Here is a 24,451-nt window from a genome sequence, read left to right as displayed (position 1 = left end):
AGTGGACTGGGCATACGCTGGTACTGAGTTTGGTGGCAAGTACACACTCAGGGCCTCTTGGCTGACAGACAAGCCAACCCCCATGGAAGGACAACTCCTGGGTCTCTTCAGCAGTCTCAGGGGAGCCAGGTGAGGGCCACGGGGAGGCAGCTTTCTAGAACTGAGGAGGTTCTAGAACAGAGAGCTCAGTGAGGGGGTCACTGGGCTGGGGAGGAGATGGCCAAGGCACAAAGCACAGTGCTTCAGGGGCACGCTGCCCCTCCCCACCACCCCAGCCGTTCTCCTGTGCCTGATGCCCAGCAAGTGCTCAGTGGGACTGGGAGTGGCTTCCCACAGTCAGGATGAGCTTTGAGCTGCAGCCACTCCAGCCAGGGGGTTACAGAGCGTGCCTTTCTAACCCAACACGAGGACACAGGGGCATGACGCTGTACGAGGGAGCAGGCAGGTCAGGCTAGGCAGAGGCTAAGGAGTTAAGCCAACAGCCCTACCACCTGGCCAATAAATGGTCTGAGGTGTCAAGACCAGGTCATTCTTGGCAGGAACCTGCTGCACAGGCTAGGTCACCAGGAAAAGGCCGCCCCAGACCTTTGCTTTCTTTCACCTAACAAGGGAAACTCTTGATCCCCTGCCCTGGAAAGGGAGAGGAGAGGCAGATTCAAGCAGAGGCCGCTCAGGCTACCTTAGGAGGCTCAATCCCCCAGTCCATGGAAACATCACTTCCAACGGAAAAACAGGGCCTTCCCAAACTGTGGTTTCCTGGGTGCTCATCAGGAGTCTGGGTGGCTCCATTCCTGCAGAAAGCAGGTCTCGTGCTGGATCATGACACAGGCCAGTGGAGCAGAGAGGCCTAGCATCTGCCACAGCTGTATCATCTGGATCCCCCTGAACTACTCTGGCTCAGTCCCTAGGCCCTGTGCTCGTCTGGAGGCAGCCCACTTCCACTTTGGTGTGAGACCCCAGTAGGTCCCCCTCTACCTGGTCACAGAGTGTGGGACCCCACTGCAACCATCGCCTGCCTGGTCTCTAGTGCTCCAGGCCCAGAGAGGGCCTGAAGGCAGGCATGGAAGACCCCTGGCCCTGTGCTCCCAGGGTGGGAGAGGCAGGTGCAGAAGGGGTGTGTACCACATGGGCAGGCTGGAGTCGTGCCAGCGGGGTTCTCCTGGACCGAGGGAGAGGCACCCATGCCTGGCCTTGGCCCCAGCAGCTGTGCCTTGGGTTCCAAGTGCCCAGAAATCCTCCAGGCAACGGGTTCAGGCTTCAGCCAGTGCTCAGGAGCCGGAGCTCTGCCTGGAGAGCCCACCCGAGCTGTGCGTGAAGGAGGGTTCCCCGCACCAAGGCCCGCCTGGGCCAGGCCAGGGCTAGTGCAGCTCTTCAGGGTTCCGCGGTGGCTGGTGTCGGCCTGCTTCCACATCACTGCTGCCACTGTCCAGGTCAAAGCCGCGCCCACCCAAAGGCGTCTGGGGCATGAACTGGCGGAAGATGCTGACGCTGCCATGCCAGAAGGTAGGCTCCGGGAGCCGGCCCACCACACTCCACGCCCGAGCCTCCGGGTCATACGCTTCCACCACGTCCGAGAGTTCAAAAGTGTTGTCATATCCCCCGGACACATACAGCTTCCCTCCCAGGACAGCCAGGCTGCCCCCGACATGCACCTGTGGGCCGAGGGGATGGTGAGCGGAGGCTGGCAGCGGGGGCAGGGAAGCTCCTCTACTCCACTGACCTGGGGAGACCAGGCATGCCCTGCCAGAGCCCCCAGAGGGGCAGCCTGGGCACATCTAGATACCAGGCGCCATCCTCAGCCAACCTCCCAGGAACTGTGGTTGGGATGCCAATGCCCGCCCTACGCCTCAACTAGGAAACAGGGCTCCCCAGGGTCACACTCGGCGCCTGGCCTGGCAGGTGGTCCTTCCATGGTGGCGAGGGCGGCAGCCACAGCACTGTCCTGTGTACAGGCCACGCGAGCGCTTCCTACGTTCTGTTCAGCTCCACAGCAGAACCTCTCGGGCGGACACCACCGTTCTCTCCATCTCATGGATGGGGAGACTGTGGGTCACGTGACTGACAGTGGGAGAGCAGGAACTGGACCCAAAGCCTGGCAAGTGCCACTGAGCCTTCCCAGCACCAGAGTCGGAGTTAGTGCCTCTCTTCCTAACAAGCAGATAAAGGGACACCTTGACCCAGCAGTGGCAGCAGACTGGGCTCCAAGTCAGAGCACACAGCAGTTGTCCAATAGATGTGCTCCTCAGGTCAGTTCCTCGGGAACCGTTGGGGAGGCTCAGCCTCCAAACACTACCTGTCTGACCTCGCCCTGCTGCTCGGGCAGCCCACGCCACGCTGCTGACACCCTGTGAATGCACCTCCGCTCCCTCCCCTGGGGCTTATGCACCTGCTCTCCCTCTCAGTGACCCTGTCTCCCTCCCTCACTTCCTTCTGCTCTCTGGCTCAATGCAGGTGCTCGGTGCGTCAAACAGATGAACTAGCACATGGCAGCCCTAGGACCTTATGGGACATCTGTCTCAGGGAGCTTCAAATGCAAAGTGAGGCCGAAAGCCTCCAGGAACAGATGGTTCCGGAGAGGGCTGGACAGAGCCCCACCCAGCACGCCCGCTCCCAAGGACTCATCGTAACGACACGCGGGTTGCCAAACCAGGACCAGCCCGTGCTCGCAATGCTGGCACGGCTTCAGTTACCTGATTCATAGACGGGATCTTGTCCCATTCGTTCTTCACTGGGTTGTACACGTCCACCTCGGCAGAGTCATCCCTGAGGAAGGAAGGGCGGGGAGACAGCTGGTCAGAGCAAGGAGGAAGCTGGGGTCCACAAAGCCACGGGCTCCTCAGGTGGCTTGTGTCTCCACTCCACTCCCGGTACTGGAGATGGAACCCAGGGTGCTTGACCACTGAGACACATCCTGGGCCCTTTTTATGTTTAGGCGGGTCCAAGTTGTGAAGGCTGGCCTCAAACTTGCCATCCTCCTGCTGCGGTTACAGGCATGTGCCACTGTACCCAGCCGTGACTTGGGGTTTGTTTGTTTGTTTTTTTGGGGTGCTGGGAATTGAACCCAGGGCTTTGTGCTTGTAAGGCAGGCACTCTACCAACTGAGCTATACCCCCAGCCCTGACTTGGGGTTTTTTGATGCTATATGGCAGCGCTCTCAGTGGGAGATCCCATCCCCACTGTCCTTGAGGGCGATTCCAGGCTCCAAGGCTAGAACCCGGTCTTGCTCTCCAAACCCAGGGGCCATACCCTGGGATACCTGAAGCCCTCTGGTGACCCCCACCAGGCAGCACAAAGAGGCTGCTCCTCGCTCGTGGCAGTGAACAGTAGATTCCTCCAGATCCCGAAGTTTCTCCCCACCCCAGGCTTCCAAGCTACCCCCACCCCTCAGTCTCCCCACCCTCCCAGTGCTGATCTGAGCCCTGCTTTGGGGAAGGCTGACTAGGCCAGACCAGGCTTCTTGTCTTTGGGGTCCTGGACTTGTTACTGTCCTCAACTTTACTGAGGCCCAATCCACTCATTCACTCCAGAGTCCTCGGTGCCCAGCAAGGTCAGTACAGTTACAGGAAGGAAGGCAGCAAGACCCTTGCTCCCTGTCTGGTCCGCCCACCAATAAGAGGTGTGGAGGTGTGGCCTTGAATAGCAAAGGCGACAAGAAAAACAGCAACAGTGACAATTCATACAAAGATCAAAGGTCAGGGGTCAGCAAAAAGGCTGCGCACTCACTACTGTTACTGTCATGCAAAACCAGTCATAGGGGGTTCTGAACAGCGGGCTGGTTGTGTCCCAGGAAGACTTTACAGGAACGCAAACTTGAACTTCACGGGCCTCTTCATGTGCTGGAAAGGGGCCCCTTGTGTTGAGCCCCTCCCGCTACCCAACCATCGCAAGACGAAAAACCATTCAACATGTGGGCCCTAGGGTGATGGTTACAAACATGGGGACCTGCAGCGAGAGGGGCCGGGCTGGGCAGGGCTCCCCAGCTCTCCCACTGCCCGCTAACCCAGCTGCCACCTTTCCCAGGACCTCTGGAGAGGAGGCACAGGACAGAACCCCCTCCACTGGTCCCAGGTGAGGGAGGAGGAGCTGTAGCCTCTGCGAGGCTGGCTGGTCCCTCCCAGGCACTGCCCAGAGATAAGTGGCATTTTTGGCAAGGGGTCATGTGGCTCATGAAGGGCCCAGGAGCACGAACAGAGTGTAGGTGGGAGTAACCAGGCAGGTCCCTGGGCCCAAGGTCTTGTCCTACTCCCAGGACTTTTTCTCCTTAACAGCCTCCACTCAGGCCCAGGCCAGCTCCAGGGCCTCCTGGCAGGCCACCGACCTGTTTGGCCCTCCGCCCCCTGGGGTGGGGGCCAAGGATTGCCTCCGCCCACAGGCCCTGGCCTGCATAAGAGCCAGCAGAGGCCACACCCTCCTGGTGCCACAGGGGTGGCTCAGCACGGGGAAGCGGGTGGGTCTTGGGAAAGAGCAGCCCTTGGGTACTTCTCGTTCTAGGACCACAGAACAGAGGACATTCTCAAAGGCACTTGGCCTGGAACCACTGCCGAGGGGCTGAGGGGAGGTTTCTGGCATTCTGAGAAGTTGTATTTATAGCCATCTCCACCCCGTCTTTGAAGACACCTCCAAGGATGTGGGGGAGGGAGGAGGGTCAGGCGGTTTTATAACAGGACCAGACCTGGCCGAGGTTCCAGAGCTTTCTCAGAGCAGACCTTTCCTTCCTGAGCCACCGTGTGACCAGCAGTGGTATCTTCCCCTCTGCTGCTCACCTTGAGTGGGAGTCGCTGTTTCCAGGGTGAAGCGGACAAAGGCCGGTGCTGTTCAGGCCTTGGGCACTCACCCTCTGGGGCTCCCAATTCAAAGTCCCAGCCGGAAAGGGGACAAAGGGACTGTCAGTCATGCTCACTCCTTCCTTCCTGGTCCCAGTTTCAGGCGGGCTCTAGGCCAGGAAAGGGAGCCGCAAAGGCAGGAATGTGTCCCCACTGCACACACAGCACTGTACACACAGCACTGTCTGCTGGGAGTTCCCGGCCCTCCCTGACGCCAGGAGGGGCCATCTGGCTGGGACCAGTGGCCAGGGCTGCGATTTAGCTCACACACACTGGACTAGCAGATGCATAAGTGACCCGCTGCTGCCCACCTCTGCTCTGTGCTGCCAGGCTGCAGCTGAGCTCTTTTTCCGAAAGAACCTAACTTACCACCCATTAAGAAAACCAGGCCAGGTGCAGTGGCACACGCCTGTAAACCCAGCACCTTGGGAGGCTGAGGCAGGAGGATCCAGAGTTCAAAGCCAGCCTCAGCAAGTTAGTGAGACCCTAAGCGTGTCAGAACTTTAAGATCTGGGAGTACCGCTCAGCGGCAGAGTGCCCGCCTAGCATGCTCCGTCCCTAACGGCATGTGGCTCACACACACAAATGCCAGAAACAGTATCAGGCACATGGGAACTCACCTGACGAAGTACATGAGTCCGTTCAGAGTCACAGTCTTGGGTGCAAAGGACCAGGGTGGGAGGGGGCCACAGTCCACCAGTGACCACAGGTCCGTGTCAGGATGGTAGCACTGCATCACCATGGTCTCCTTGCCGGCCAGGGAGCCAATGGCGTAGAGGCGGCCGCGGCAGGCAGTAGTGGAGCAGTTGTCCATGGGGTAGGTCATGGGCTGCAGGGCCTCCCAGGAGTCGGTGGTGTGGTCATAGCGCTCTGTGCTATCTGCAGCCACCACGTACAGCAGCCCATCCAGAACAGAGGAGCTGTGGTACTCCCGGGCCTTCAGCATGGGCGCCACCTCCGTCCACTCGTTCACGCTTGAGTTATACCTCCACACACAGTCGTAGAGCCGGGCGCCATCAGAACCACCTGCCGGGATGCAGTGGGCAGATGGTCAGCTTCCGGGGTGAGTCACCTACCTGTGCCTTCCTGCACTTTCATGAGGGCCTCTCCCTAGAGAGGAATTAACCTCACTGGACTTCACCTGAAAGGCAGAAGCTCTGGGATTGGGCTGGGGCAATGTCCACCGGTCCGCTGCCTTGCAGGACGACCACCATAGACCACACCTAAGCCCTGGGGCACGGTGCTAAATAAGCAGGAAGCCTCTGTCAGGACCCCCGCATCCACCACCCAACACCTGGTCAGGTCACCAGGTCAGTTCCCCATGGAGCTTGTTCACCGAATACTACCCTTCCTGGGCATGCTCTAACCAGGGCTCTGCCAGGGTATGACGAGGAAATACAGGCAGTAAACCAGAGACCCAACGGAAAATCATACTACAGGACACTGTCAGGTTCTGGTCTTGACTTCGGGGCAGGTCTCAGGGATGTGTTTCATTGAAAAAATTCATTAATATGTAGAAGCATATATACATTATGCATATTTATTCCCCCTGTCCTTGGTACCACGGATTGAACTCAGAGGCACCAAAGCTCTGAGCCACATCCCCAGCCCTATTCTGTAGACAAGGTCTAAGTTGCTTAGCACCTCGCTTTTGCTGAGGCTGGTTTTGAACTCGTGACCCTCCTGCGTCAGCCTCCTGAGCCACTGGATTAGTCACGCACCACCATGCCCAGCTTATTATTATTATTTTTTTTATCAATAAAAAGCTTTTTAAAAAAGTAGTGCTGGCTGTCGTAAATCAAATTAAATCAGGTCTATTAAGGACATTAGAACCCCTTGGCACAAAGGGACTCCAGGAATCCTGGGGACTGCCTCCCTTGGCCTCAGAGACTGGTGCCACAGGCAGGGCAGGGTTGGAGACACAGTTTGTCTCATAGCCCTGAGCTTTTGAAGGGAGAGGACAGTCTTGTAAAGCTTGCTCTGGGCCTGTGCCTGCCACCCAGGCGCTGTGGCAAAGGCAGCTAAAACCGGCTTCCTGGCCCCCAGGAAATTCCCAACCGCCAGCTGAATGGAATGACCCAGCCACCTGCCTGAAACCCAAAGGATCAGCTGCTCAGCTGTGACATTTGTGAAAGGATGTGCAGAAGCTGGGGCAAGTCTGGCAGTTCTGGGAGTTTTCTGCTCAAAGCCACCAGGCAAACGTCAGTGGGGATGAAGATGGGGTGGCAGATGGGGACATGGTCCCCAAACAAAAAAGGGTCAACCTCAAATTGGAAAGAGGGATAGATTCTAACAAGTATCCACGGAGGGTTGGTTGGCTGCCAGGCAGGAGGTCAAGGAAGCTGTGGTCAGAGCCTAGACATCCCTGGGCTGGGATGCACCCCTTTGCTAGCTCTGAGTCCCACCAGAAGGCTGGGGCACGCGCAGGGGAGGTTCTTTCCTGAACTTGCCAGGCTGGGCACAGCCACTGTGAGAAACCAGCCTGGAGCCTCCCTGCCTGATAACAGTGCCAGAGGCCTGCCCTAGTCATTTCTTTCCTTATATAGCAGTCAGAGACCGCCCCTGCATGCCCCACCGAAGAGGTAGACTCCCTCCTGTTTGAACAGGGATTTATCCTTAATAAAAAATGTGGGAGAAGCCCAGGACTGGGGCAGGCTGGGACCCGCCCACCATGACTCGGCAGGGTTTTGGGGTTTGAGCCAAGTAACTGGAAGAAAACCTCCTAACACGTGACCATGTTTACAGTGGCAGGCCAGCTCAGCCTAAACACCACGTGACCCACGGCCCGTGGCTAGGTGCAAGTCCCAAGAAACCTTATCACTGGGGACAAAGCCAAGGAGTCAGGAGGCCCTGGTGGCCCAGCAGGGCAGAAAATGTCCTGACTGGAGAGAATGGTCGCCTCACCAGGAGTTGGCCTCCTGCGTGTCCCCACATTCCTTGCGGAGAAAAAGAAAGCATTCATTGTGTGGCCGTCTCTTCAAACAGGAGGGAGGCACCTCCTGGGCCAGGCAGGCCCTAGCGCACCGGACACAGGGCCCACAAGCAGCTACTTGTCTCTGCTCCTAGGCGCACTTTTAGGTTGAAAGTAGCCGGAGAAACGCAGTTGTCCAGGCTCTACCTTGGACTCAGGTGTGCCCTCAGACTACAGGTTCTGTGGGTGTTTCCTGGAAAGGTGGCGGGCTGCCCCTGGGCGGCCCCCAGCGCACTCACCCGTCACGTAGATGTCATTGCCCAGAGCCACAATGCTATAGCCCCCGCCCAGGTGATCGGGGAACTCAGCCAGGTAGCGCCACTGGCCCGTCTGCGGGTTATAGCAGTCGACCGTAACCAGTTCATCGCAGTCCTGGTCGCAGCCGCCCACAAGCACGAGGATCTCGGCGAGGCCGGTAGAGGGGCGTGGGCGCATGCGGGGACAGGGCCCGCGGTCGTGGCGGTCATAGCGCGCCGCCTGGAAGTCGCGTGCCTCCCGTAACAGGCGCAGGCAGGGCGGGCAGCGCGCCACCAGCGGCTCGGCCTCGACGTGCGCCAACAGGTAGAAGCGGCGCACGAAGGGCAGGCGTACAGCCTCCAGCAGCTGCGGCCAGTGCGCGGCGCGACGCGGTGGATCAGCGCGCACCCAGCGCAGCGCGAGCTGGTAGGCCGCCTCCTCCTTGGGCACGCACAGTCCGTCGTCGCGCAGGTAGCGCAGCAGGCGCGCCAGTGGCAGCCGCTCCAGCTGCTCTGCGCCCAGCTCGCCCACGTGGCGCAGGATGAAGCGCTGCGCCGCGCTCGCCAGACCCGCGCAGCTGAAGGCTTCCGCGAAGTCCTGCATGTCCAGGCAGTTGGCCAGGTCGAGCTGCTGCTGCAGGAAGGCGCCGCACGCTTCCTTCACGGCCGGGAACTGCAGCAGGTCGGCGGCGCGCAGCAGCGGCTCGGCGTTGTCGCCACTCACCGCCACGCGGCCCGTGTAGCTGAAGTCCAGAAGCAGCTGCAGCATGTCGGGTGGCACGCCGTGCAGGCGCACCCGCTCCGCGCGGCTCTCGCGCAGCTGCCCAGCGAACATGGCGCGGAAGTAGGGGCTGGCGGCCGCCAGCACGGCGCGGTGCGCTGGGAAGTCGCGCCCGCCGGCCGCCTCCAGGGTCACGTCCAGGAACTTGCGCTCCGCGCGGAGCTGGCTCAGGCCGCGCAGCAGACTCAGGGCGTGCGCGGGGTCCGAGAAAGGCAGCACCGCCAGGGGCGCCGGCCGCTCCATGGCACCTTCACCTCCGGACTCGGGGATGCCGCGGCCGGGGCCTGCGGAGAGACGCGACGCGCCCGGCACCGCCGCTATAAGTACAGACCCGCGCGGCGGCCTTCGGGGGCGGGGCCGGAGGGGCGGGGCGCCGCTGGCACCGCCCTCTTAACTCCTACGGGTCCGGCTCGCTGCCCGCCAGCAGCCGGCGGCCGCGCCGCGCCCGCCCCCGGCCCTCCAGGCTGAGTCACCGCCGCCCGCGCCCGCTCCCTCTCTCCGCTCTTCCGGGGCTTCCTGCAGCCTCCCGCCGGCGCCGTGCGGGGAACGGCTGGTGGCAAGCGCTGGTCTCCAGAGGCGGCCTCGCGCGCGCGGGGCGTCGCTGACCTCGGGGGCCTGCCCACGACCCACCCAGGCTGCCGAGCAAAATCGTGGAGGCGAACTCGGCTCCCGGATTTGCAGCCACCCATTTCGCGCCCATCCCTAACTGCGGCGCCCCGGGGAGGCTGCGTTCCCAGGCCTATTGTTGTTTTGTTTTTTTGAGTTCCAGTAGTTCCTAGGATTGCTAGTTAACCCCATCAAAGGGCCGATTTCAAAGGATGGGATTTGTACAATTCAGGACCAAAGTATCAACAAGTCTAAGGTTTTAGGTGACGTTTTTTCTTGGCGCATATGTAAGTGACACGGGGCCAGATTTCTGGAATGCGCTTCACTGTCTTCCTGCCTGAGTTTCAAACTCAACAACACAGCCCTTAACTTTAGTCAGCATGGAGGAGTATTTTTACTTTCCGAATCGCCTCCCAAGGGAAGGCCTCCTGCGGGGCTCAGGTCTCCCCCTCTGCGAGGACGCCCTAGGGGTCCAGAGACAGCTCAAGGTCAGATGGGGAAGTGCCTTAAGCACGATATCACAGTCACTTGAGCTACGATGGGCGACGGTGAAGAAAGGGAGCTCCCTTATTTTAGTTCCTCCTACAGATTCAGTGCCGCTTTGAAAGTAACCTTAGAGCGGGGAAAGACCCCTCGCTTTTTCTTTAGTTTAAGGTATGTATGCTTGGTTCCAAAGAGGACCCTATTCAAGTGTCAGTTCTCCCTTTTGCAGAGGAAATTTTGGATTTTTGTAGTTCGCCAGCCCCCAGCCCCGCTCTTTGGGTCTTTGAATGCATTCCTGCTGAAGGTGCCTGCCGGTCCCCTTGCGCCCCAGGGCAGGGCAGGCAGGGCCCCCTCCCCCCTCTTCCCAGCCAGCTGTCAATCTTAATTGCTTGCTGGGTCAGCACAGCCTCTTCGGGAGGAGACTGTATTCTCTCTGAAATGAGACCCCCTAGGGTTTCTCTTCTATTCCGGAACCTCCTTCACTTTGCCCTAAGAATACTTTTGGTCTAAATTTCAGAGTCGGATCTGGAAGCAGAGGCCTAAGTGAGAAACCATTCAGGTACTCAGGCGGCTGCCCGTTGCCCATAGAAGGACTGTTCACACAGCTATTAAGGGCAGCACAGCATTCCTGGGCCCAGAAGCCCAGCCAATAGCTAACTTGCACAGAATTCGTGACAGTCTCCAGCAGCCAGGAAGTGGGATGTTTTTAGGGAAAAGAAGACCTGGTCAGCTTCTCCACCTTGCGTAAGTCTGGTGATTGAATCAGTAATCTATGGTTGAGAATTAAGTACAGTTGCTTCTTGTTGTTGTTGTTGTTTTTTATTTTTTATTTTTTTTATTCCTAAGCATCAGGGTTTATTTAAACATTTGATTATGCAGCCTTGAGTAATGATGTAGATGTTTATTGAAATATGGAAAGATGTTCATGTTGTAGTGTCCAGTGAAAAACATGAGATTACTTGTATGACCCAATTTGCTACATGTGTTCATATACCTAGAAAAAAATGTGAAGGTAACTTTTTCTCAGGGTAGGTATGTTTGTTATATTTTTGCTTGGCTGCATTTTTTTCTTTCTGTACTAAACATACATTGCCTGTATATTAAAGAATACAAGTTGAAAATAAAAATAAAATTTCAGGGCTGGGGCAGGGTGTGGTGGTGCACAAGGAAATCCCAGCTACTTGGGAGGGGTCAGTTTGAGGCCAGCCCGGGCAACTTAACAGGACCTTGTCTCAAAATAAAATAAAAAGGGCTGGGGCTGTAGCTTAGTGGTAGAGCCTTTGCCTATAATGTGCCAAGTCTTGGGTTCAATCTCCAGCAGTTGGGGGAGGGATGGGATGGGGGAAGAATCATTGTTTTGTTTTTTGTTTTTTTGTTTTTTTTTTTGCTACTGGGGGTGCAGTTGTTTTGTCACTGAGCCACATCCTAGCCTTATTTTTTTTTTTATTTTTATTTTTTTTAAGACAGGGTCTTGCTAAATTGCTTAATTACTGGCTTGAACTTGTGATCCTCCTGTCTCAGCCTTGGAGTGGCTGGGATTGCAGGCATATGCCACTGTGCCTGGCTGAAGAATCAGTTCTTGAGGAAGAAAAAACACATTTTTGATTTCCAGGATCTGACACCTAACAGGGAAACATTTGAAACTGTGTGTGTATGGCTAAGTCAGTAAAGGCACGTGGTGAGAATAGAAAGGCACAGATTTAGACCTATCAGCTGTGTTTGGAATTTGGAATAGCCTACCAACCCAGGCATGCTATTTAATTCCTTTTTCCTATCAGTTCCATGAGTTCAAAATGAGTATATGAGAATTTTTTTAAATTTTTATTTTTACAGACTGCATTTTAATTCATTTTACACAAATGGGGTACAACTTTTAATTTCTATGGTTGTGCACAATGTAGATTAACACCATTAATGTATCATACATATACTGGGGTAATACTGTCTCTCTCATTCTACTATCTTTCCTTCCCCTACCCCCTCCCGCCCCGTTTTCCTCTACACCATCCAAAGTTCCTCCATTCTTCGCTTGCCCCGCCAGTATGTGAGAAATTTATTCACTACAGTGTGACAATGTCACCAATATAGTCAAACTGAATTAATTATAGAAAAAATTATAAGCAAACTGTATTAATTAAAGTGATTTAAATTCCTCTGAGATCATCCAACAGTGTGGGGTAATGCAAACTCTAATGTTTGTGGGGAAGATTTTAAACTGCGAAATGAGCAGTAGTTTGTGGGACTGTGTGTGTTCACAGATTAAACTTCAATCATGAAAATTCTAGAAGTTCACATCTTCTAAAATCATGAAAATTGGGCTGGGCTTGTGGCTCAGTGGTAGAGGGCTTGCCTAAGGTGTGAGGCACTGGGTTGGATCCTTAGCACCACATAAAAGTAAGTAAAATAAAGGTCCCATCAACAGCTAAAGAAATACTTAAAAATAAAAATAAAATGATGAAAATGTTCTTTGCCTAACTTGTTTAAAATAATGTATGACTTAAGGTGATTTAACAAAAATGATACTATTTAATTAAAACATTTAAACTAATTTTGGTGTTTGAATTCCAGTTTTAGGCAGATAGGACAAGGAGTGATTGAGATCATTTTAAAAGCTGTTACCTGTTTATTTTGGGACATTTTTTAAAATGTATTTTTCCTGGCTGGGTTGGGTGGTACACCCCTGTAATCCCAGTGACTCAGGAGGCTGAAGCACGAGGATCACAAATTCAAGGCCAGTCTTAGCAATTGAATGAGAACCTAAACAACTTAGTAAGGCCCTGTCTCAAAAATAATAAAGGCTGGGGGTGTGGCTTAGTGGTAAGAGTGGCCCTGGGTTCAATCTCTACTGGGGGGGGAAAAAAAAATATATATATATATATATATTTTGCTCCTTATTATACACAATAAGTGTAATTTAAGCAACCAAACACAAAACTTGAAGGGGGCGGGCAGGTTAGTTGTGGTAGGCCCTGTTCATTTATTTTTTGGGGGGTGGTACTGGGGTTGAACTCAGGGGCACTGTACCACTGAGCCACATCCCCAGCCCTATTCTGTATAATTTTATTTAGAGACAGGGTCTCACTGAGTTGCTTAGCGCCTCAGTTTTTTTTTTTTTGGTTGCTGATGCTGGCTTTGAACTCCTGCCTCCGACTCCCGAGCCTCTGGGATTACAGGCGTGTGCCACTGCACCTGGCAGGCCCTGGTTTTGATCCCCTGCACCAAATAAAAAGAGGGAAGTATCCAGGATTTATTTTCTCCATAAGAGTCATTTATCCCTGTCAGGACAGGTGTGCCTTATGTGTTAACAGCTACACTGAAAAAAGTAATCCAACTGTCCTGGGCTGCTGTAGAACCGCCTGTGACAGGGTTGAGCTTCCCCAGTAGCACAGCACGTGGAAGATCACGTGCTGCTTTGTGGTGGTGGCTGCTGTCTCTCTCATTGTGAAAATGGAGAGCCAGGTGGAGTCCGATTGTGCAGGCAGGTGCCGCCTGTCTCATTCATCCCCAGGGAACAACCAAATCTGAACCAAACACCCTGAACACAGGTGTTGGCTCCAGTTAGGTGTGGACCTCCCAGGCCTGGACCCTGGCTGACAAGCCACCGGGTTGAGTCTCAAGGAGCACTGAATCTTCCAGCACCCTCCATGAGGGGCAGCCAAGTGGAAGGCATCTGTCTCTCTGCCTCTAGTGGAGTTGGAAGTCTGCCTTCCTGTTTTCCTCTTTTTTAAAACTTTCTTCAGGATCATTTAGGACACATAACTCAGCATTTGGAGTCAGAAACCATTGTGCTTTTTTTCCCATTACAAACCCTGAGATTTTTCTGATTCTGGGTCTCCTAAGGTGTTGCTTATAATGCTCTTAAGCTTTTTTCTTTAAGGAATGTTGTAACAATCTCTTAATTAACTGCATTTGTGTATGTAAACGAGATTCTGTAAGTAAAAGCCTTTAATCTGCATTTATTGTTATCTTTATATTCTACCAGTAGGAACCACAATAAGAAATGCACTTGATTTCTCTGTTCATAGTCAGTTTATATTCCTCTGTGAAAACCTGACAATACAAAGTCTAGAAACTGACCTAGAATATTCACACACATATTCATCCAGTTGTCAAAGTTGAAGACAGTATGATGTTGAGGAAATTTCACTTTTTTCCTCATCTCCTGAAAATGGAAGTGAGTAAAGGCAGGTTAGGCAGTGAGCACTGATGGCGAGAAAAATTCATACTATACCAGGAGAGCCTGGTGTGGTGGAACTTACCTGTCATCCCAGCGACTTGGGAGGCTGAGATAGGAGGATCATACATTTGAGGTGAGGCTGGCTTGGCAACACAGGAGACTCCACTGCAAGAAAGAAAATCAAAAGGGCTGGGGAGGTAGCGCTGTGGTAGAGTGCCTCTGGGGTCAGCCCCCCCATTATGGGGACGAGGGGATATACCACTCTAACTGAACAAAAGGCTAACGTTAGAAAATTATTGTGCGACAAATATTCAAGTGCAGAGTTAACAAGGGAAGCAACAAGCATATCTCAATGTTCCCCCAAATGGATGTAGTGTAGCCAGTGAGATTTAGGAACGTGAAACTATATTTGGTAACTCAATTAAAATAACTACATTCTCAAGTTACTAACTGGGAACCCATGGTATTGTTAGTATTTTTAACTTGTCACAACCTGTGCTAATGTGGACTTTTCCCCCCTCCTCTTTCCTAAGCAACTTCAGTCATCTGAAAATTAGCACTCAGCAGCAGGCTGTGTGTGTGTTAGCAGAAAACAAAGAATCATAGATTCCAAGGATCTGGCTACCTGGGTTAATACTCTTGAATTACTCAAGGAATTCTAGATTTACCCTCTGGAGCCCAGGAGTAGTACAGTACACCTGAGAAATAAAGGAAATGCAGAACAAACCCAGGCCTGTCACACAGAGAGAAAGTCGACCTTGTTACCCCACAACTACTTATTCACTACTGAATTTGGGTCAATCACTGGTGCTATAGTTCCCTTCCCCCTTTTTTTGGCCTTCAAAGGCTAAAATTTTAAGGGAAATTGACAGGGAGACCAACAATAAAGAAAAAAACCCTTCTGCACTACTTGAAGGGCAGGAAGAGAGACAAGTATAGAATGGCACTCAGTACTGGTCACACCTGTGCACTGAGAACCACAGTTGCCAGGTGCACTGGCACATGCCTATAATCTGTTACTCAGCAGTAATTCCAGCTGAGGCAGGAGGATCAAAAGTTTGAGGCCAGCCTCACAACTCAGTGAGACCTTGTCTCAAAATAAGATAAAAAGGGATACAGATGTAGCTTGGAGCTAGAGTGCAAAGTGCTTGCCTACTGTGTGCTAGCACCTACTGGGTTCAATTCCCAGCACTGCCAACAACAATAATTACTGTTTACTAAGGACAAATTTAAGAAACATCTTTTGAATTAGAGCGTTGAGCGGGAGTTATCACTTAGATCTGAGATTTTCCTTCCTTGGGGTGCCAATGGTCCTATATAGGACCCTGCATTCTAGGTTTTTTTTTTTTAAACGGTGCTGGAGATTGAATCTAGGCAACCCAGCATGCTAGGCAAAAGCTCTACCTCTCGCCACACCCCCAGGTGGCTTCTTGACCTGTATGAGGACTCAATGCTTATTATGTGAAATATTTACCATAGGAATACATCAGGTGTAACAAAACAAAACAACCCTCGTCTTTCATTTGGGTTTCACTAATGATTACTCTTTTTGGTGTTTTGTATCTTTTAAGCTGCCAAAAGGATGCTATCTTTAAAGCCCTTTCTTTTTCAGGCAAAACAAGTTGCTCCTGGTGACTTTGGGCAACACTAGCTAACCTCAGGACATTTGCTTTGGCCACAGAAATAACATTTAAGTCTGTGGTTAAATCATCTACATATGGCAATCTACAAGTTAAGGAGAGACAGGTTAAGTGGCCAGTCTCCTTTTCATCTAAGTAATTTTATCTGTGTATTATTCCGTAAAGCACCTCAATTTATCACCTCTGGGGAGCCCTCCTAAGGACTACCACACTGAACAGATAATAAAAGAACAATAACAGTAAGCTACCATTTATTGAACCAGGCACTATGCTATAAAATTTATGGCTTAGGAAATTGAGGCTAGAAGTATTTCTAAGATAAACGCATTCTCTTAATCACCAAACGCTTCCAATAGAATTATTTTAACCACCGAAGTAGCAATAGCCCTTGGTACAGCATACGCTTCCTCTCACAGTCTCATCTTGGCATGCCGAAGAGCTCCTTTTCTGATTTGGATTACATTTTTATGTCATTCCTTCTAACAGTCGGTCTTATCCGCTAAATACGACGTCAGGGACTCTGCATTCTGTGTAGGAACACTCCTGCTTTCGGGACGTGAATGCTAAGGGACGTGGGGCCTGCTCCCGGGATTTCACCGGCCCAGCGCATGGAGTCGGCCTTCCACGTCCCAAGTTGTACAGCGCCCGCGGTCGGTCCCGGTGCCGCCCGCTGCTCCCGCAGCCCGCACGGCGCAGCGGAGGGCAGCGTCCTGCGGGCCCCCGCCCGCGCTCGCCTCGCCCCGCGGCGGTCCTCCGGGCAGAAACGCGCGGGGCGGGAGAGGAGGCCTCGGCCCCGGGCTGCGCGAAGGGCAAAGCACAAAGCGCGCCCAGCGAGCCCCCCGAGCGCCGGGGATGCGGGCGCGGAGTTCCGCCAGCTCCACCGAGCGAGCCAGCCCCGCAGGCGCCCGCCCCCGGGCGCGCCCCGCCCAGCGGCGGCCGGGACCGGGTCCGCCCCGCCGCGCCCCGGACCCCAGCCCGCCGGGGGCCACCCCGAGCCCGGCGGAGGAAGGGCCGCCCCCAGCCGCCGCCCCTCCCCCACCGGCCCGCGGCGCCAGCCCCCGCCCCAGCCCTGCTCCGCCCGCGCACCGGCGGCAGCCGCGCAGCCCCATGGGGCGTGGAGTCCCCCGGCGGCCTCTGCGCGCCGCGTCGGCGCTAAATGGACTACGACTCCCACAGTGCCCCGCGCCGACCGCGCCACGCCCCCGCCGCGGCCCCCGGACTACACTTCCCGGCAGACCTCGCGGCGCTCCCGCCCTCCCTCCCGAGACACGAGCCGAACTGGGCGTCAGGTCGGGGAGCCGGTCGGGTTCCCGCTCGCAGCCGCCGCCGCCGCCGCCCCCCGCAGCGCCTCTCCCGCCTCTCCGCCGCGCCGGCCGCGGGAGCTGCATCGCCCACTCTGCTTAGCCGTGTAGCCGCCAGTCCGCGAGCACCTAGCCCGGGGCACGACACGCCGAGCCCCCCGTCACCTCCTGCCGGGGCGACCCCTCCCGGGTCCCCCCCTCGCCCTGCGCGGTCGCCGGAGCCCCCGGCCGCGAGCGGCCCCACGGCGGCGGCCGGGCCCCTGCACTCCCGCAGCCGCCGCCCCCCACCCGGAACATGGACTCCGACTCCTGCGCCGCCGCCTTCCACCCGGAGGTGAGTGCGGGCTGCGCCCCGATCGCCCCGGCCTCCCCTCGTCGATCCTGCGCCCCTCGGGGAAGCCGGGCCTCCGGGAAGCCGCCCGAGCCGGCCCCCTCCCCCAGCTTTCCCTCGCCGCCCCCGGAGCCCAGCCCCCGCCCCCCCGCTCGGGCCCGCGCCGGGTCCTCCCAGGCGGCCCTGCCCCGGACGCCCGCGTTCGCCCCGCATCCATCCCGGGGCGCCGTGCCCAACCCAAGCCCCGAGGACGCCCCTCCGGCCTCGCGTACCCCCGGGACCGGGCTGCGCCCCCGCCCCTCCCCGCCCCTCCCCGCCGGCCTGCTGCTCCTCCCCGCCCCGGGACGCGGCCGTCGCCGCCCGGGCCCCGCTTCCCGCGGCGGCGTCCCCTCCCCCCGGCCGCCCCTCCCGGTGGGGCTCGGGCCCCCTCGGCGTCTCGGCGCCGCGCCGCCCGCCGCCCCTCCCCGGCCCGCCGCGCCCGCCCCGCCCCCTGGCCCCGCGCGCGGCCCGCCGGCCCCCGCCCCCTCCGGCGCTCGGGGGCCGCGTCCCGCGGGGTCCCCCGCCCCGGGCCCGCCGCCAGTCCGCCCCCGCCCGCGGGCTCGGCCCGCCCCGCCCCCCGGGGTCGCCGTCGTTCTCCGGCCCCCGCGCGGACCCCCGCCGGCCCCGGGTGCCGGTCCGGCGGCCGCGGTGGGGGAGGGGCGGCGCCGCCGGGCGCCCGCGGGTCTGGCCGCCCCCCGAGCGGGCTCCGGGGCCCGCGGCCTCCGCGCCCCCGCCCCGCGCGCTAGGCCCCGCACCTTCCGGGCGGGCGCCGGCGGGGTCGCGCGCCGTCGGCCCCTGAGGGCGCGGCGCCGGCAGTCGGGTCCCGGCCCCGAGCGCTGGAGCGCGGCCCCCGCCAAGTAAAGTTGTCTCTGAGTTTGCGGCCGCGGCGGCCTCGGGCGGGAGGCGGCGTCCAGCGGGCCCGCGGGGCCGGCGGGGGGCCGCGGCCTGCCTGGAGCTGGAGAGCGCTCAACAAGTGGCGGGTTGGGCGCGCGCCCGCCGCCCCTGCCCCGCCGGCCGCAGGGAGGGTGCCGCGCCACCCGGGAGGCCGCGGCCAGAGCTCCCCAGCAGGCCCTCCTGCAGCAGGGCGCCTCGCGGCCCCCGGCCCGCGACCCGTCTTCCCGCATGCAGCCCAGCCGGCCGCAGCATACCTGGTTGCTTGTCTGGGTTGCACCCGACCCCGAGGGTTGTGGAGGGCTCCTGACTCGCAGAAATTTGGTCCTCACCTATCCTGGGCGGGCAGGGGTCAACCTGGAGAGCAAGGATCTAAGTGTTGGTTTTCTAAGTCCCAATACTGTAGTTACAGCAGTAGCAGTGGTTTACTTTCACAATGGAAAACCTGTAGCAAAAAACGTCGTTAGAGCTCCCAATATGTGCAAGAACCAGAAGATAAGGTCATAAAATGCCATGTGAGCACCGAGAGGTCGACTTTCCTACAACCTTTTATCTCTTAACCAGATTCCTAGTGTTCCTGGGACAGAATCTTAACATTTTGATTCTTCGGAAAACCATTTTATTTCTTGACCAGAACTTACCTCTTTGTTTAGTAGACTGTAAAGCCAGCAGTGTGTGTTTTAAGTGGTTGACAGTAGCTCAGCTTCGTTGGTTTCGAAGGCTCTTCTTCACACTCCCTTTTCTCCTAACAGGAATACTCCCCTAGTTGCAAGAGGCGCAGGACAGTAGAGGACTTCAACAAGTTCTGCACCTTTGTCTTGGCCTATGCTGGATACATCCCTTACCCAAAGGAGGTAAGTATGCAGGTATTTGAGACCTGGCTCCCTGGGCAGTCAGACCCCAGCACCTGGCCCCTGGTGCAACTGGAGGGGCTTGCTTGTGGTGCAGTGGTTTGGCAGGAGTCCCTTTCTTGGGAGTTTAGACCAATCAGGGAAGTCTTTTTATTTTTTATTTACTTATTTTTGTATCAGGAATTGAACTACATTCCCCAACCCTTTTAAAAATTTTTGAGAGGAGTCTAGAGTCTAAGTTGCTTAGAGTCTTGCTACGTTGTTGAGGCTGGCCTTGAACTTGTGATCCTTCTGTCTCAGCTTCCCAAGTGGTGATGTGCCACCATGCAGAGAAGTGGTTCTTAAAGCTGTGATAGAAAATGCAGGCTTATATAGAAATGATTTAACAAACTTTCAAAATTTATTTGCAAATAATGTGCTTGGTATCTGCCTGCTCTTAAGAATGGCCAGTATTTTTTTTTTTTAATTTTTAGTCGTTAATGGACCTTTTATTTATTTGTATGTGATGCTGAGGATCGAACCCAGTGCCTCACACATGCTAGCCAAGTGCTCTACCCTTGAACCACAACCCCAGACCTGGCAGTACTTCTTTACAGTGGCTGGACACTATTTTTGGCCCTTAGAGTGATAGGTTGTTGAGGGAGAGAGGAAGTACCTTGCCCTAGGACCTGGGGTCCACACTTGCCCCTCAGACTGTGAACACTGTTTAACCAAATCTCCAGAGACTCATGCCTCCCAAATCCTACGTAAATGAAGAAAAGACAGGACTGTGGGCCAGAGTTGCTGTGGCCCTCAAACTTCAGGAGCCTCACTCATATATTAAGCTGCAAATAAAAGTGTCCAGTATTTTTAGGAGGCATTAGTTTATTCTTTCCACTTGCTATGCAGGTCGGTCACATTTGCTTTATACCGTGTAGAATGTTGCCAGAGGCTGAAGAACCATGGCAGTTATTTACTTTGATTTTGCAATATTTTAGGATGTCTTCAGTTTCTTTAAGATTGTCAGGAAGTTCTCAAAACTACTTTAAATTCACTTAATTTAAAAAATGTGTCTCTTGGGAGGAGAAATGGAAGGGGAGACCTTACAATCAGAACAAATGAGCACGTGAGAGGGTGTGTGCGGCAGTCCTTTCCCAATTTTTTTTCCCCTTTGGGGCTGGTGTGCTGGGCAAATGCTCTACCACCGAGCCACACCCTCAGCTTTTTCCCTGGGCATTTGAGCATGAGCCCACTCTGGGGCAGGGTCTGGGGGTTCAGCAATGGAGGGAGTTCTTCACCAGAGGCTCATATTAAACTACCAGTCTATCATATTAAAATACCAGTCTTGTGGGCTGCCGAGTAGCGCCAGACCGAGGTTGTGCTTGCTCATTGCTGGAGGCCTAACCTGGGGGCCGGTGGAGCGGGGGAAGCTATACTGGGGGCTGGCTCTTGTCACTGGGGACTCAATAACCAGAATGTGTTCCTTTGCCTGTCTTTTCAGGAGCTCCCTCTGAGGAGCAGCCCCAGCCCTGCCAATAGCACTGCTGGCACCATTGACAGTGATGGCTGGGACACTGGTTTCACCGACATTGCGTCCTCTGTGCCCTTGCCCGTGTCTGACCGCTGCTTCAGCCACCTGCAGCCCACCCTCTTGCAGCGAGCCAAGCCCAGTAACTTCTTGCTGGACAGAAAGAAAACGGACAAGCTGAAGAAGAAGAAGAAGAGAAAGCGAAGGGACAGTGATGTGCCTGTGAAGGAGGGGTACAGAGGGGGTCTGCTGAAGCTGGAAGCTGCAGATCCGTATGTGGAGTCCCCCACGAGTCCTGCCCTGCAGGATATCCCCCAGGCCCCCAGTGACCCCTGCTCAGGCTGGGACTCCGACACTCCCTCCAGTGGATCTTGTACCACCGTGTCACCTGATCAGGTCAAAGAAATAAAAACTGAGGGCAAACGGACTATAGTCCGGCAGGGAAAGCAGGTGGTGTTCCGAGATGAGGACAGCACCGGCAATGATGAGGACATCATGGTGGATTCAGGTCAGTGGTCTCAGAAGGATGGAGGTGCGGTGACTGGTGGATAGAAGAGGGGCCATTTCGTTGTTGTTATTTTGATTTTTTTTTTGGAAGATGAGTGGTTTTAGCAGTGAAGTTCTCGGATCAGAGGGCCTGGACCCTTCCTTGCAGTGTGGTTGCACAATGCCTACCATCCTCGGAGGGGAGAGTGCAGGAAGGTGGGCGGCGATCTTAGCAGTTTTGGTGCCACCGTAGACCTCAGGACGTAGAAGGGAACGGCCCCTCCGCACCCCCGTGCTCCAGTGATGGCACGCAGAAGTTGGAGTTGTCTTGTGGGCTGGTAGTGGCTTGCAGCCATGCCCAGCTGTTCTGCCTGTTGGTCCGAGTAGTTCTTCTGGGGGAAAGTGACTCAAAGGGATCCCGCACCCCACAAACTAGACAAAACATGGGGGAGCAGTTAAAATGACGGACCTCTTTAAGGAAAACTTCATTTCTTAGTTTCAGTTGGGTCATTAAACTGCAAAGTCACACCAGAAAAACAAAAAGGGATCCCAGTGCCTTGGGGGGACTGAGGGGGGGTCACAAGTTCCAAGCTAACCTCAGTAATTTAGGCCCTGTTTGAAAATAAAAAATGAAAAGAGCTGGGGATGTAGCTCAGAGTGCACCTGGGTTCAGTTCCCATTATCACCAAAAAGTGTCCCCCTCTTCTCATGTGTTTGTTTCCTTCCAGATGATGATTCCTGGGACCTTGTCACCTGCTTCTGCATGAAGCCATTTGCTGGCCGCCCTATGATAGAGTGTAACGAGTGCCACACCTGGATTCATCTGTCCTGTGCGAAAATCCGGAAGTCCAATGTTCCGGAAGTGTTTGTCTGCCAAAAGTGCCGGGACTCCAAGTTTGACATCCGCCGTTCCAACCGTTCCCGAATGGGTTCCCGGAAGCTGTTCCTAGACTGACTGCGCTGGCGAGGAGACTCCGGGCGAGGGACTGGAAGGGATTGGAGCTCTGTGGCCCTCCCTCAGTTGAGCACAGCACTCCCAGCTCTGGTACAGGCAGATCCTGCCATTCAGGTGCCTAAGCAAAAGGACAGGCTGTCCGAGGTAGAAACTGTACATAGCCAGTGAGCGAATAAAATCTTTGTTGGCCAAAGCTGCTGCCAGAGCTGTGTTCTCTGCAGTGGAAGTGGACTGAACACCCAAGAATGGTGGGTTTGGTTCAGCTGAAAGTGAGGGTATGTGGTGGTTGTGAATTTTTGCTATCATTGTTAACAAATTCCCCCTGTTTGGAACAAGTGCTAGCTGTTATTCCTGCTTCCACTGTTGGGGAGCGGAGATGTTCAGTTTCCCCGGCCTGTAAACAGCCATAAGTGTACGTTTTTTCTCGAGTGTCAGTCTCTCACCGTAAGTGTCTGTACAGCAGCCATCCAAGTCTCCCCTTCTCGTGGCCTGCACTACCTGCTTCCGTGGTCCCTGCCAGTCCAGGGAGCTGCTGCTGGCAACTTCTGATGTCACCAAGAGGAGTCCTGGGGTGTCAGGTGAACTTGTAATTCTTTGGTTTTCCCTATTTGTTAAAGGGACTGTATGTGGCCACTGCTCTGTGGAAAGGGTTGGTTGGGGGGTGAGGTAGCCCACGTTCATAACTCAAGTTTCCTGTTTTGCACGATGTGAAAAACCTGTCTTTGCACGACTCAGCCAAAAGTATGGCCGATTTCTCACCTGGTGCCCTTCCTTTCTCTCCAGTTGGTGTGTACAAGGCGCCTCAGGTGGCCCAGGCAAGCTGTTTTCAAGTATGGGAGTGCTTAGGTTCTCTCATCTCTTCCCCTTATTCCAGTAGCAACCTAAGGATTAGGCAGTCCCTAGGACATGAATGGTGTTCCTTTAAACAACGGGGTACAGAAAAACAGGTCTCTCCTGTGGGGGATTGAAGTATGCCCTTAGAGACTGGCTGGCCTGCTGGTTCCACCAGGGCAAGGTGACTTGAATCCTTTTGGTTTGCATTGACGAGTGAGTGGTACAGCAACACTGGCCTTCAGAAATATACTGTTGAACTGTGAGGTGTTCCTCAGATCCCAGCTGGGGTCCTGGACTGGGGAGGCCCCTTTGAGGGCCAGGTCTGGAGAAGCCAGGTGTTTGGCCTGAAGCCCTTGCAGATTCTGCTCAAGGGCAGTGTACCCAGTACACTGGTGGTTCTGGGGCTCAAAGGGAGAAGACAGCTATGAAAGTTTTCTCTGAAGTTGACCTTATTCTTCAGTTCAAGTACATGTTATCAAGAATGTTTTGTAAAGTGGTGGGTATGTTCTCATAAGCATTGTTTTTTGTAAGGCATGAAAAGGGAAGAATGCCCAAGTTAGTCGTATTTATTTGCATATTATTTGAAGCAGGATGGGCCCACAGGCTCCTGATGGGAGCTTCCCCTCCCTGTGGCACCTTTGTGCCAGGGCTACCAGTCGTTCCCCAGGTTCTCACTGAAGCACCAAGGGGTTGAACTGCAATTTGGCTAACCAGAGCCTGTGTTTTTGTTTTGTTTTGTTTTGTTTTTTGGTCCTAATACCCTTCACACTTGTCCAGTCCACTGTCTTAGTTTTTAATAGTCCTATTGCTTATATCAATGTGTGAAAGTAGAAATGGCTTCTGAAACTCCGTTTACTGTGGAGATCCCAAGGGAGAGTTCTGCTGCAGAGAAATAGCTGGTTGAGAAACAACCTTGTCCACAGGCTATTGTCTGACTGGGGCAAACATCCAGGACAAGTTGGGGAGGAATTTGCCAAAGATCTGCCCCATGACCATGCCTGTCCACTGTCTTCACCATGAGAATAACCAAAGTTCCAAAGTGTCTGTTTCTTTTTTAAAAAAAAGTTCAAGATTTTTTAAAAGTGCATTTAAGAATATGTGTGGTTTTAGACTGGAACTGCCAACCCTGGTGATGGTTAATGTGTGCTAGAGGGTTTGATGCTTCTGGAACGTGTTTGACACTCATCTCAATTTTTGTTTCCTTGATTTTGTTTTTGTTCTTTTAACAGATCTATCCCTGTTGGTGGTGTCTTGAGATGGCAGGCACACACCTTGGTTTGGGGGATAGATTGAGCTGGGCAGCTGCAATCAGCTTCTTTATGCAAATTAGGCATGACCTATCTAGGGGCTTCTGGTTGATAACTAATGAAGTGAGGGGAGGGAAAGATGTCACCCCCAAAGTAGGCCCCTCATGGGCTTTGGCCAGGCCAGACACTTAACATCGTTTACATGGTTCTGTGTAATTATAAAGTTTATGTGTATAAAGCAAGCTGTTTCTGTGAAACTGTATATTTTGTAAATAAAGATATTGCTACTTTG

The 24,451-nt window shown here is 54.7% G+C and overlaps 2 protein-coding genes across 2 annotated transcripts; one reads left to right on the top strand and one right to left on the bottom strand.

The window, feature by feature from the left end:
* Nucleotides 1–749: 749 nt before the first annotated feature.
* Nucleotides 750–9,119, bottom strand: Klhl21 (kelch like family member 21). The gene is made up of 4 exons (XM_047520208.1): nt 8,034–9,119; nt 5,444–5,849; nt 2,691–2,763; nt 750–1,652 (listed from the first exon to the last, which is right to left on the bottom strand). The coding sequence occupies exons 1-4, from the start codon at nt 9,052–9,054 to the stop codon at nt 1,359–1,361; spliced, it is 1,794 nt and encodes a 597-aa protein (XP_047376164.1). The 5' UTR covers nt 9,055–9,119; the 3' UTR covers nt 750–1,358.
* Nucleotides 9,120–16,985: 7,866 nt separating this feature from the next.
* Nucleotides 16,986–24,451, top strand: Phf13 (PHD finger protein 13). The gene is made up of 4 exons (XM_047555598.1): nt 16,986–17,352; nt 19,032–19,133; nt 20,611–21,145; nt 21,852–24,451. The coding sequence occupies exons 1-4, from the start codon at nt 17,314–17,316 to the stop codon at nt 22,076–22,078; spliced, it is 903 nt and encodes a 300-aa protein (XP_047411554.1). The 5' UTR covers nt 16,986–17,313; the 3' UTR covers nt 22,079–24,451.

Source organism: Sciurus carolinensis, chromosome 1 (assembly GCF_902686445.1).
Source record: "Sciurus carolinensis chromosome 1, mSciCar1.2, whole genome shotgun sequence".
In the NCBI taxonomy this organism is placed as follows: Eukaryota; Metazoa; Chordata; class Mammalia; order Rodentia; family Sciuridae; genus Sciurus; species Sciurus carolinensis.
Note: the sequence above shows the minus strand (reverse complement) of the source record. Positions and strands in the feature narration are given on the sequence as shown.

What these genes read in the sequence shown, in the direction of transcription:
- Klhl21 (XM_047520208.1), bottom strand. Translation starts at nt 9,054, where the DNA reads ATGGAGCGGCCGGCGCCCCTGGCGGTGCTGCCTTTCTCGGACCCCGCG. An exon ending in CAATGACATCTACGTGACGG is followed by an intron (nt 5,850 to 8,033) that starts GTGAGTGCGCTG and finishes GCATCCCGGCAG; the next exon opens with GTGGTTCTGATGGCGCCCGG. An exon ending in GGACTCATGTACTTCGTCAG is followed by an intron (nt 2,764 to 5,443) that starts GTGAGTTCCCAT and finishes TTCCTTCCTCAG; the next exon opens with GGATGACTCTGCCGAGGTGG.
- Phf13 (XM_047555598.1), top strand. Translation starts at nt 17,314, where the DNA reads ATGGACTCCGACTCCTGCGCCGCCGCCTTCCACCCGGAG. An exon ending in ACATCCCTTACCCAAAGGAG is followed by an intron (nt 19,134 to 20,610) that starts GTAAGTATGCAG and finishes CTGTCTTTTCAG; the next exon opens with GAGCTCCCTCTGAGGAGCAG. An exon ending in GGACATCATGGTGGATTCAG is followed by an intron (nt 21,146 to 21,851) that starts GTCAGTGGTCTC and finishes GTTTCCTTCCAG; the next exon opens with ATGATGATTCCTGGGACCTT.